The following is a 13,989-nucleotide window of genomic DNA, read 5'->3' on the forward strand; positions in this document are numbered from 1 at the left end:
GCAATATTATCACAGGGCTTTTCCTCAGCAGTGTCTTCAAACAAAGCATATATATTTTAATAAAACAAAAAGAAATGCTTGAAGTAAATTAGCATTATAAAAATCCATACATGTATAATTTACTTTCTTATAATGCTGGCCACAGTGAAACTCCTGAGTAATCTACCCAAGCCTGGAGAAAAAGAGATGATAAAGACAGGTTGGACAGAGTCTTGGAGAATAGGGACATAAGAGATGACAGAAGCGAGGGAGGATGACAGACGAGGAGGACAGAGAAAGAGCAAGTGTGCATGAGGACCGAATGTCAAAGAGACAGAGCGAGGGCATGAAGGGTGGGGATAGAGAGAGTGCATGACAGGCTCGATAAAAAGAACAAGAGGAATGATGCAGTTAAAGAGTGGCTGCAGAGACAGACATACAGTAACACACAAGAGTAAGACGGTAAGAAGCAAGCAGAAGGGAGAGTAAGTCATGTAGTGAGATGAAAGGCAAAAGGAAAGGGGGAAAAAAGAAGAAGAAGAAAGTGCAGTGAAGTGCTTACTATGGATATTAAATGATCACGGGAAGCACTAGTGAGTCACCTCCAGCTTTGCACCCTGATTTTCAAGTATAGCCACTTAATCACATGGTTAACTTAGTTATAACAGGGTTTTATATCTACCTTCCTTGACTAATGCCAAAGCTTCCTGCTGTGTGTATCCCCACAAACCTGCTGTTTGACCACAGAAGGTGCTCATAAAGAGGACGTAGGGATACATTAACACAGAGGTGGTGAGAATACTAAAATAAAATACCCAGCTGTCAAAAACAACATTGTAAAAACGGACCTAAGAATTGTAAAATTTTGTGATTAGTGATAGATGGTGTTAAATTTGTCTTTCTTTAGTTATAATATGGTAAAAATGATTGAACTGACACTTTTATATTCCTAATACATGGCTAAATACAAAGTCGGTGGTGAAAAGAAATTCCCAGAAAAAAAGCCAACTGGTCCGAAAACAGTCCATTTCACACAGCGATTCTATGTGCACACTGACTCTAAGACTGGGTGCAGTGGACCTCAGCGTCTTTACTTCAGTAAGAACTAAAAATAACACACTGAAATGATAACCAAACATCTATTCAAGAAGATTTTTGCAATAGCTACAAACACCGTTAATATCTTGCATGAAAAGTATAAATGTATCCTCTTTGTGTGCCTGAAGATATAATGCAGCACCTGATTGCACATTTTAAATCTTTTATCTGGGCACTAGTTTCACCGCAGTCTGAGTTCTCTTTGATAAAGATTACCTCTTTGACCAAAAGTAAAATGCTCTGAAGCTGTAAAAGCACATTTCTACCTTCAGTCTTCCTCAAATAGAGAGAAATGGCTTGTCACAGACGAGCTGTGGTCAGTAATTACTATCTATGTTGAGCCAAACTAGGGAGTGGGCTGGTTTTAGGCCACGCTTGGATTGCTATTGCACAGATTGCTTGTCGGAGGCAGAAAAATAATGGTTGCATGTCTGTTGCAACCCTCAAAATGTATGTGGAGAGGAGGGGAGGGGACGGCGGCCTGGCGCTGTGTTCTAGCCAGGTTTAGCCCTTCCTCTGCCTGTGGACCTGAAGCAGGAGGGAGGCACCCGGAGAGTGAAAGGAGTGGATGGTGGTAAAGGATGATCTAAGTGTATATGAGGGGATATGAAAAGCACTGCAGCTGGAGAGAGCAGTATCTCTCTCCCACCACCGTCATCATTACGCCTCTCTCATCCTCCTTCTACTCCTGTTATCTCACAGAGAGGAGGCATGCCATATGGTTGCAAGAAGCTTCTATTCCGAATGTTTTCTCTTGCAGGGTGGGAGGGATGGCCCAGAATTCACCTCTGTCAATGCGCTCCTTTTTGACGTGCAGGGTGCAAACTTGGACCGTTAGCGTGCAGAGTCTGTATTTGTTTCTGCGCACAAATCCTTCATGCGCCTGCAGAATTTAGAGTATCCGTATCAACAAACATGAACTCCCCCATTTTCATTTTCTTCTGCAAAGAAAAAAGGATAGGAAAGGATAAAGTCGAAGAAGGCAGGAGCACAATGGGGGCGGGGTGGGATGCTGACAAAGTCGATTATGAAGCGTTCCCAAGTTATCTCCTTGGTGCACAGCTCTCCTTGGTAATTAAGAACGTTTTGCTTTTTTACTCCCCAGAAGTTGGGTTGGTTCGGGTAGAACACTATGAATTAATTGTGTTTGACAATGGCGATGAGGGGCCAAATGCAGCATGAAGATAGACAGAAAGTCTTGGGAGGCAGAGTGAAGCTCTGAGGTCCTTGAAGGAAGCTCTGGGCAGTGAGACTGTGACGGTGCAGTGAAGTACTCTGGAGACAGTAGATTGGATGTAATCAGATGTGGCTCTATATCTGATCCTACATCTGTATGTGGATCTTAAACAAGCGATACTGTCGAGGGAGAGACAAAGAGAGATAGCACAGTGGTTAGCTGGGTACAATTTTCCTTCTTCCTGTTCTCTCCAGCTGTGACTGTACTGCTTTTAGGCCATTTCATGGTAGGGGACCATGAAATAACAGTAAAGAGTCCCTTATTTCAGACTAAAGAGACGTGTTCTCGCTGCCACTTCTCTTCTCATGAGCAAGCACGTTAAAATTCATTCCGTCTCCCCCTACTTCTCTCAGATATGGCTGTAATAGTGCAGCGAGATCAAATGAGAAAACAACATAGTAACTCTGCGGGATGCAAAGCTTATGATGGAGTTACTGAAAGACAGCCTCATATGGATTTACTCTCAATTGACTGCTGCCAGATGTGAGAAAATCTCTGAAATGAAGCTGGGATCATGAATAGCAGCCCTGGACCAATGCCTGGCCTGGAGATTTGATTTGGGCTTTGGCACCACACCAAGCGGAGGGCACTTGATTGCTTTCACTTTGGGAATTGGGGCGCTCGCACCAAACCATTAAACACTGAACGTTAAACCTAGTTCTAGCGTTTTAGCCTGCAGAGACCTGCTATCCTAGTATTCCTCCCTTCTTCTACTCCCTGCACTTGTGTAGCTCAACTCCAGGCTTGATTGTCAGGCTGCCGGGGAGCTCTAGAGGGATAGAGTTGTTGCCAGAAGAAGATGTTCCAATTCCTCTGGGAGCTTTTTTCGCTTCGCTTCCTTCCTTTTCGCATCTGTTAAAGTGAACACCTACGGGAAATTGATTCTTGCCGGTTATTTGTACTGTTTATTTTCTAGTGGAGCTCCCTGATGAGATGTGGAAGCCGCAACACATATTTATTGTTTCTAGCAAAAACCCCCCCCCCAAAAAACGGAGAATACTTGCCAAGTATTTTTCTTTTTTTGGGTAAGGTTGGCATTGGTGGTCAGAGGAAAAAGGAGGAGGATAAGAAGGGAGAGTGAGGGTTAGGATAGGCAGACAGAGAGGAGAAAACTTGGGATGACAGACCCATCACAAGAAGAAGAATAAGGGGACACATGTGAGGAAGTTTTGTCCCGGCTAGAGCTGTTGCAAACTTTTGGGACTTGGGATTTTTCCCCTCCACTGGGTCTCTGTAATGGCTGCCGTTTTGGATTTAGTCAGCAGGCACCGAGTTGGCCAGAGATGCTAACTCTGATCTGCCTCACACACAGTTGGGGAGATGGGATAAAGGCTTCAGAATGAGATGTAGTGAGACAGTGCAGCGGCACAGCCCAGCTCTCCTTTAGGACACTTCTGGCTCCAGTGACTTCCATTATATCCCGGTGTGACTAAAATACTGATTTGTGATAGCGAATGCGGGCGATTAGCTCTCTTATTTTTACTTCTGTCCACATATTAAGGTAATAACGCGTTGAGATTTGTACTTATAAGATCTGAAAGATGTGGAGGTTTTCCATGCTTGGTGAGTTTTACAGAATTGATGAAACACTAAAGGCACTTGAAGAGGAGACCCACGGGGCTGATTGTTTTCCTCACTCTGGTCAAGAACCCTGAAACATGTAAAGACCCTCTGAGGCGCTGATGTAAGAAAAATCACTGGACACCAGAGACCATAAACCCCATATTGGCAACACAGCCTGGACCATTACAGGCCATCCATTTCAGAATGAATGATCCCGGCTGTTTGCCACACACACGCACACACACACACACACGAACCAGTGTGTAAGTCTTGTTCAAGTATACCACTCACCCTGCATAGCAAATACACACAGAAGGATACATTAAAATACATCAATCTCTTTAGGAGTGAAAACAATAAATGTTAAAGGGACCTTCATTTATTTTTGCTTAGACACATTTTGTTGAAATGACCCAGAGCAGCTGTGTCACTGCTGAATTTGGCCTTCAGTCATTTGCTGTGTTTTAACCCTCTGAGTTTTGCTTTACATCAAGATGGGGACAACGGGAAGATGTTGCCACTTGGAGATTTGTGTCTTTTAGCAGGAGTTAGAACATTGTTAGCTTCGTATTTAGTTCTTGTCCCGAACGACTGCCGTAACCTGTCCAAGTTCTTCCAGATACCAGCATCCAGGGCAAATTATGTTCAAAGATTAAGCATCGTTTATAACACGGTTATAACTGAGGGCTCTCTGAATTTTGTCACCAGCGGGGCAAAGCTGGGAAATCAGTCAGGTCGTTTCAATTTAAGAACGCGGACGACGTAGCAGCGAGAGAAGCCCCCAGCGATTAGTGTGGGTGGAGTTTGATTTGCTGTTAGGTGGTTAGATTCTGCTTAGAGGTTTCTTAGCTTAAATCTCTCTCCATGTCCTTATCAAAGCAACAAACAGCTTTAACCCTTTGAGCTTAGCAATGTCCTCTAATCCCCATTCATTATCTAATCTAGTTACAAACAGCATCTTCCAGAGCCACTTTTCCTCTTCAGTCCGTGACGTGTGTAAGACGTTCCTTTAATGAATCCCATAATATTAACAAATAAAAGACCTTGCAGATTTTTACCCCCCAAAATGCACCCAAAAATGATCAAAGCCTGCACTTGAGATTTAATGGGTGTTTATTTGTTTATTTCTCCTGCCTACTTTCTGCAAAAGCTCTCATCAAAATGATTGGATACAGGCTCATATCAAACTATAGAAGAAAGAGAATAATAGATTCAGTTTAATGCTCAGTCTCTTTAGAGTTTCATAGCATGCACAAATCATTTCATAAGTGGGTAAGTCATTTTTTATTGATCCACTTTTTCATTCAACTTTCATCTCCCAAGCCTCTTTAATTCTGATTTGTGTCCTAACTAACCTCAGCAAAAGTGCATTCCCCGGCATGTCAGAGGAGAGCACAGAAGTCAGTTTTCCTCGAACTAGAAATGAATGCAAGGATTGTTTTGTTTCCATGAAATAAATATGCAAGCACTTCATTTATCTTGTTTGTCTGTCACATGAATACTTCATTTAGCTCTCGCAGACAAATTTCATCTTCTGAATTCATGCGTGCATGTTTTATCGTTCACAATTCCATTTCAGGAACCCCCCTAAAGGTATCTGGCCTCAAAAGCTTAATTCATGATAATTGCAATACATCTCTTATGCAAATAGTGAAGCTATTGCAGATGTTACTGTAAAGTCTTAGATTCTTATCCTTGTACTGTTTTTTTTAATAGTTTGCTAGAGTTCTGTGTGCGCTAGTTACAAGTAAAAAAAGTTGTCTTTGAAGTAGAAACTCAACTTCTTCTTCTTTCTTTCTTTTTAAAAAAATAAGAATCAACCACCTTCAGCAGCACAAACACGCGGCACAAGACAGAGAGGTTGGGACATTCAGCACTCAAAGGGTTAAAGAATTGTCACTTTCATGGCATCGCATTACAAACTTGTGGCTCAAGTTCTGTGTAACGTTGGGCGAGAAATGGAGCCCACACGCTGAACAAACACAACAGTCCCTTTAACTTTTAGTGACTTTCATGGGGATTCTTTTCCTTGAGGATAGTCATTCTTTTCTTTTTGCTCTGTTTTCATGAGTGATTAGTCAGTACAAGTTCACATTCAGCCAACAAAAGACACATGAAAGAAGCAAACGGATTCACTAGGTTGTTTACATGTGGTCAGGTTATTACGGGGTTATGTTGGGTTATTCGGGAGTTATTTCTCTGAAGAGATGCAGCCCCAGTTTAAGGTGCTTTGGATAAGGTCCTTTTTATATCTCCAAATCAATACTTCAGAGGAACGAAAACTTATAGAAGGTAATTGTTTTTTGGAATGACAATTTTTTGTCACAGTGAACAGCTTTAACTGACAACTAGATATAAAACTGAGAGGAAAAGAAAATATCTTCTGACAATACCTCATTTGCAGCGTGGCTTCCCATCACTGGAGATAAAGAAAAACTTCAAAAGAATTAGCTAATTATATATCAGTCAGTCATTTGCAGGCTTTTAAAGTCTGCACTGGGTTATAATGGACCCACAGTCGTGTGAAAAAGCCAGATCGTATTCACCCTTGATGCTTGGCACTGCACCTCTTCCAGAGTGGTGGTTAACGGTAGGTTAGGCAGTTAGATCATTAGTGGAGTTAAAGGGATTTTATTACCTTTGTCGAGTAGCCACTCGTCAACTACCCGACCAAGTCGGTATGGGATTCTTTGTCTAGCAATAGCCAGGCGCTCATTATCAAAGTTCCCTTTAAGAAATTTGGAGAAGACAAATTAAGAAAAGGTTACACAAATCTGGAAGTTGAAAGGTTAGAGGTTAGAAGGGCAACATGGCAAATGTTTAGCAAGTTATGTACTTTAAATCAGCTTTAGTTAGGACAGGAAGAACTTGTGGATGTGTTTTCGGGCTGGTTTGTTTGGTTAGACAAGTTAACAGCATTCTAGTTACCTTGAATTTTAAATGATTTTTTTAAATGCACTAACAAGTTAAACAGATTTATGAATTATTTAGATATAGTATGATTACATTTGTGGAAGTGCTAAATTATAATAGCTGTCACAGAGTCACAGAATCAGCAGTCAGTAAACAACACAGTTATTACAGTATGAAATAATAAAGCAGAAAAAAAGATTTCCCATTGTTATTTCACATGAGCATGACATAATCACAGAGAATTAAAACACATTTCATGGTTGTTCCAAGGAAGACATATTTAAGTTCCTGCCGCACACAAAGCATTGCTGATGAGCAAACCTCCACCTGTGGAGCATCACTTCACTTTACATCCAGTTACTCCACTCTGACTAAAGAGAAAAAAGATTTAGTGAAACTGTCAGCACTGAGTTTTTCTCAGGTTTTTTTCTTCCTTCTTATGCATTAATGGAGCACTTCTCAGTGGCACTTGGCAATTAGCATCACTTCATCAACGTGTCAAAGAAGTTTCATTGCTGTTGTGCAAACTTATTATCCCTCACTTCACTTCAATCAACCTCGGGGTCATACGCTGTACCTCTTATAGCACTGTCAACAGAGACAGAGCTGGAATTAGGGAAGACGAGGGCTGATGTGACCAGACTTGGGGTTTTAATAAAATCTAATGCGGTGGTAAAGTCAGAGGATTAATTAGGAGTTTTATGTACGTCAAACAGCAGCCTTTGTCAAAAACCTGAGAGCTATGCTAGCTAAAATGAGGTCAGGGAATCCCCTGGTGTCCTAGCAGAGGGATAAAGTTCTGCGAGTGGTACCAAAAAATGAGAATCACGAAAGTGTATATATATATATATATATGGATGTAGTATATACACCAACATATAAAATATATGACATGTAGGAATGTGTCCAAAATGCATTACTTGCTACAGTCTGAGGGGGAAAAAAAGAGTGGACATAGATTGAATTGGAGTTCATAGCAGGATACTGACAGGAGATGCTGATGGAATTATCTGCAGAGAGATGAGTCAGGGATTCAGGGAAGGTTTGGGAACAGTGTCTAAACGGTAAACACTCTAAGCTTAGAGTGCTACATCCTGCATCCTCACAAGTATACACTGATTTTGCCCTAACTCCCCCCTTAGCACCACCCTCTGTGGTGCCGCAATGATCTAAAATAGACCACCTCTCAGTTCTGCAGTACCTACATCTACTCCCCAGGGGTCTCTCTACCCACACCTGCCTCTGTAGAAATGGCTCACATAAGCAAGAGGAGATGCGTTTCCACGTGTGCATACTGTATATGAAGGGAAACAGTTGTTTGTGTGTGGGGCAGAGGGCCGAAAGATAATGAAATCTGAACAGAGAAAACGCACGGAGAAGGAAGAAGCCTGGGATAAATGATAGCTGGCACACTGATGACGAAAATAGGAATTTTGTCTGGAATTTTGATCTTTTTAGTGACTTGAGACCCTCAAGTCATGAACCTGATCTATTTAAGCAGGTTAACATTTGGACCATCTGTGTTTTCTTTCTGAAACTGAAATTAGTCTAAATTGAAAGGAAACGTTCATGCAGCAATTACACGCACTTAAGATTATCCAGGCACAGCTCTGACTTCTGGAAAACCAGTACGGCAATTAGAGTGCACATACAACCCTGGTTTTAGAAATGACACGGCCACTCTGTTGCAATCACCGAATTAGAGAAGGAGAGACAGATGCCGCTGGCAGCAGACAGGGACGAGGGGAAGATGGGACAAATGAGAGGGGTGTGGTGGTGATGGTGGGGGTTGCAGAAAAACGGCAAAATCAAAATAATAACAGAGCGAAAGCAAAATTGTGGGAGGCAGAAGTCCTTAGTGAGATGAATCAATTGTGTGCATGCGTGTTCTCCTCCTACTGCCACATCTGCCATCTCATCCACAAACCCTGACTAAATCTCCTCCCTCCTCTAACTTTCACTTCTGAATCAGCCACTTCCAGCAACACAATCCAATACAAGATCCCTTTTACCAGCCAAATAATTTGTGGATAATGATCATCCACCGGTACTTCTCCCTCTAGTGGCAGGCTTCTTCAAAAATGGGTTCACCCTCCTCATCTTCTGTGTCCTCTCCATGAAAATGTTCCTTTGCTTTCTTGTTTCCATTATTCTTTCTCTAATCCCTTTCCTTTGTCTTACTCACTTATCCATTTCCTCGTGCTTGCTCCTTTCCATCTAACTGCTCTTCTTCTCTGCTTGTCCTTCCCTTATTATCAAACAATCCTTCAGCCACACTTGGCGCTGTCCTTTTTCTCACCTCCCCTTGCCAAAACTAATTTTGATGTCTTTGTTTGCTAATAACTTCCATGCCCTATTCTTCCCTTGCACCTATATCCCTTCTTTTCATCTCCCGTTTCTCTCGTTCTTTATAAATTCTTCCTCAGCTACTATTTTTCTGTTCTTTCTCCTTCTATTCGCTATGCACAGCTGTCATTTCTTGTCCATCCAAGCTCACCGTTACTTCTCCCCTTTTCTCACATATCTCTCACTTGCCCCGTTAATCCCCTGCCTTTGTTTTGTTTTATTTACCTTCACTCAATTTTACCTCTGTATTCTTCATCTCCCCACGACGCAGCAAGTTTATTACTAGGATATTAGATGTAGTACACAGGCACTTCCACACAGTCTAAGTGTGTGGCAGGCAAAGTAATAAATGCTCAGAGTGTAGAGTGTGTACTGTATGTAAATGTGTGTATCCTTCCCTGGTGATCAGGAGTGAGTGACAACATCCTCATCAGCAACCAAAGACAGCAGAGAAATCAACAAGGAGGCTTCTTACCTAACCACTTGAAACAAAAACAAAAAAAGAGGGACAAGAGGAAAAAAACAGGATCTGATGGAAACCACAACAAAGAAAATTTGACTATAAATTTAATTTTAGCAAAACATATGTGCAGTGGCAAGGGAAAAAGTGGCACAACGTCCTGTTGGACAGGTTTTTTTTAATGTCCTCTACACTGCAATTTCTAAAACCCAAATTCCTCTGTGTCCTGCTTGTGTGTTTGCATCTGTTTGTATTCGGATCCTTAGAGAAATAAGTCATTCTGTGTGAAACAGTGACACTTCTCCCTTCTCGCTCCTTGCTCCTACCAGCTGAAGCCTGCTCTGCATAAGAATGGGGAGGGGGGGGATAGAGTAAACAGCTGGGCCCTTCTCCTCTCCTTCTCCACTATTATCGCGCTCACTCCATTCCCAGGACTGTTCTCTTCGCTTGATATGAAAGATGGAGGAACAATGCTCTCGTACCTGGTGCTCAAGTAAAATCTGATATACAAGAGAGGGAGAGAGTGATAAACTAGTAAACGAATCAGTGGTTCTATTACTTTGAGGGATGTATTTTTTTTCCTTTTATAGCCAATGTTCACCAATGGAAAGCAGTGTATCAGATATACGGAAATATTCCCTTAAAGGGTCCACACACTTATGCAAGGAATACAGTTTGACAATATAATAGCCCTGATGCATCATGAAAGTCTTTGATGCACTCAAAGACTTTCATGATGCATCATGATCTTTGTTCATACTAGGACCAGAAGTGAGGCTCTATGAATGGATTTGTTATTGTTGACTTCTATGTTAAATAATAATGTTTAGCAGACACAGCTCTGCGCTTTATGTCAAATATGAGCCTAAGCCTATACTTCATGCTTCTTCATGTCCCTGAAACACCGCTGCTGAGGACAGACACGTGTCTGTCCTCAGCCACCTGGAGCATTGGCGGGATTAAAAGCTATGATCAGACTGGTTTTGGGTAGGTATCACAGCTGTGTTGCTAGGGGCAAGGCAAAGGGACGCTGATTAACTGGCACCCTGGGGAGACACAAAGCAAGGTAGGGGAGGCAGGGGACCTGCACAGCATGCCAGGAGTGCAGAGTGTGTCTGAGAGTGTCGGAGATTTGGATGTTTTGATAATCCAGCATATGAATCACACACTGTGTCTTTGCGTATCAGTACAAACGTCCATGTCTGTGTGATTACATGCGATTGTGTTTGTAGCAACTCTCCAAGGAGCCAACTGCATATCATGTAGCTCTGCAGGCAGCCAGATGCCCTTGTACAGGACACCCACATTGGAAATCCATCCATAAGAATGGAGATTACATTGGAGACGATTGGCCAGCAGCCATCCCGCTCTTCCTCCTCTCACAGAAACCTCTCTCCATCAAACTCGCCTCATTCTGCTTTTCATTTGGTAACTTTAGATGGATTGCTCTCTTATCCACTGGGTGTTTTCGAGAGCAGATTGGCATAGGAAACCACAGCCTTATGTAATGTAACCTCGTGCTACTAGATGCATCTCTTGTGTTGTTCTCAAATACTTGCTCCTGTTTTTTTTTCTTTTGTTCGGTTCTTTTATTAACAAATGTGATCAAATTGTGATTTTATAGCAATTCCAACAGGTGTTTGGGAAAGATGGCAAGTGATGCCAGTGCAGAGTCAAATTTCAGTCTATTTTTCTGGGAGATGATGTTAAAGAGTCAAAAATTGACAAAATTGACACGATAAGATGGCAGTTTTGGATCTGTTTTTTTCTCCTCCATCTTTTTTTTAAACCAGAGACTGCAGACGAGTTTTGTCTCTTCATGTGAAACGCGAGGGAAAAGAAAGCGATTTACCTACCCACCATGCTCTTTTGTTCAATGTAAATACATCAGCCACCATTCACGTCTGCGTGCATCTCAAACAGACAGCTCGCTGTTTTAACAGCTAGCTCATCTGTCTTTCATCTTTGCAGCAGTTATCAATGCAGCAGCTCGTTTTCATTTCATCCCCTCTTTCGTCTTGCTTCGACAGGATCCTTACCACCTTTCATCTCGGCCACGGTGGATTTGTGCGAGGGTGGCTGCCAAAGTGAGCCAAAGAAAGCCCCCCTCCCCCCACCTTCCCAACCCCAACTCGTGTGGAAATCAAAGTTGTCACTTCTCTAATTACCCAAAGCAATCTTTTCCCTCTCCTGATCTGCACTACTTAGCTGTCTCTCCTCTTTCCCTTTCTCTACTCATCATTATTCCTTGACTGTTTTAGTGTTCTCGCTCTCTCCATCATCACATAGTCACAGGCCAATAATTGGAAATACCTTCCAACGGTGCAAGATCCAATCACAAGAAGTCACAGAGCACCAGAGGCCCAATAAGAACCAGCAGAATGAGGGAGGGAACTATCATTAGAGACAAGTGACTAAGCTGGCTGACTTCAATTAACTATTACTGGCTTTTCTGCTGTACCTGTACCTTGAATGTAATAATGTAAGAGCCCAAAATATGACAAATGTTTGTCACGCATCGAATCCCAGTAAAGCTTTAAGAATACTTTTTTTTTAAAATTATTATTATAAAGAGCTGTTTTCAGGGTAAAGTGAACTTAAAAACTCCACCTGCTTATAGTAATAACATAAAAAACACGAATGAACAACAGAAATTTGTGTTAGCGACTGCAGATTACAGAAACACAGAGCTTCTGTGGCGCAACTCTATAAACTAGTTCTAACCAAGGACTAGTTTATAGAGTTTCTGTGAGAAAAGCATATTTTAAGAATTTTGAGAAAATGGAAACATTTTGCGCTCAATTCCAGGAGCTCCGTACTGTGTTGGCGTTAATGCTGAATAAGTTACATTTATACCTTAATGTCATGCAGGGGCTGTTACGACAGTGCAGACTAATTAGGGCTGGATGAGGTGACCCTGGATCTTCCTTTAGTTACGCTGCAAATGCCATAGGTTTTGCATTCTTTGTGTGTTTATACACCCCTCTGCATTTAATCATTAGTTATTATTCATTCCTGTCTCTCTTCTACAGTCTGTCTTTTTGGGGGTCGACTGACTGATTTTCTACCTTTTTCTCAAGGTAGTTTATATTGTATTACCTTACAATATAAACTACCTTGAGGTGACCGTTATTGTGATTCAGCACTGTATAAATGGAACTGAATTATTAACGTTATGGAAAATGAATGAATGAGCCTAGTTTCCAGTATATAAAGCTGCTGGTGCCATACCATATGACAGTTGAAATGGTTTCCTGCCAATCCCACCATGTGGTTCACTCCACACCGTCGTCTGTCATCTAGTGCTTGGAGGAACATTAAAGCGATGCAGGTCTCCCTGACTGCAGAGGTAGCAGAGACAAAGATGGTTACCGACGCACCGTGGCAACATGAAGGTAAAGATAAAAAGGGGAAGTAGGAAGGAGAGAGCATAGCCAAGAGCTTTGTTGACCCCTTTACTCAGACCATTTATCTGAGTAGTAAGAACATCTTAACAACTCAGTCGGAAGAGCTGAAGGTGACCTTGCTGGTACAAAGAGTCTCTCTTCTTCTGTGAATCCATGTCTTTCCTCTTTACTCCCCCCCGACTATAAATGCCAGCCTTCACGCTGCACAGATCCTCTAAGTGCCTTACAGAGTGAAAACACGCAATAACAACAGCCCTGTCTTTGTACTTTATCTTTCCTCTTTTCTTTTCTGCCCTTGTCTTATGATCTGTATTAAGACCTGGGCTGGACTCCTCAAAGTCAACATTATCTGGAGCAGCAAGTAATTTATGTTTTACAAACTTATTCTAAGTTCATGCACGACTCTACATTGCACGTGAATGGTGTGTTTATGCTCTATCACATTGGACAGGCTACATGTAAAGAATTTCCCAAATCTGGGACAAATTAAGTTTATCTTATCTTAATCTTGCCCGCTGTGTTGCAATCCAATTTGTGAAGCTCTTATTAGTCAGTAACATTCTTTATCCATCAGTAAGAAGCCTTATCCATCTCAGCAGTAACAGCAGCTTGCTTCCAGCATGCATACTGGATTTCGCCTGCCCCACCAAACCACTCCTTCTCTTTCTTCCTCTCTCTTCCTTCTTCTCCATTAGACATTTTCAGCAATGCATCCCCTTTGCTACACTTTGCCGCACATTCCTTTTCCTCTTTCCTACCCCCCCTGCCGTCAGACCCTCCATCCATGCATCCATTGCCATCCCCTAACCGCCACTTCTTCTTTCCAGTTCTGCTCAACTGCAGTCAGAAACTAAAGTGAAGTGACAGCTCCATAGTAAATCTGCTGTTTGTAAATACAGCTCTCAATGACTAGGAAACAGTAGGATTGCACACTGTGAGCTCTCATTGGTCATAATGACACAGTTATGAGGCAGCAAAATATGGTA

General features: G+C 42.0%; 1 protein-coding gene across 13 annotated transcripts in view; it reads right to left on the reverse strand.

The window, feature by feature from the left end:
- Positions 1-13,989, reverse strand: part of nrxn2b (neurexin 2b) — a 698,285-nt gene that overhangs the window by 22,792 nt on the left and 661,504 nt on the right. For 10 of the 13 annotated variants that reach the window (XM_082527645.1, XM_082527643.1, XM_082527644.1 and 7 more), the window contains one exon: positions 6,516-6,605. The exons of the other annotated variants lie outside the window; for them this stretch is intronic. In XM_082527645.1, coding sequence (XP_082383771.1) covers positions 6,516-6,605 — 90 coding nt within the window. The remainder of the gene's footprint in view (positions 1-6,515; positions 6,606-13,989) is intronic. 13 annotated transcript variants of the gene reach the window in all.

The sequence above is a fragment of the Aulonocara stuartgranti genome, assembly GCF_965226115.1.
Source record: "Aulonocara stuartgranti genome assembly, chromosome: 3".
NCBI classification, from domain to species: Eukaryota; Metazoa; Chordata; class Actinopteri; order Cichliformes; family Cichlidae; genus Aulonocara; species Aulonocara stuartgranti.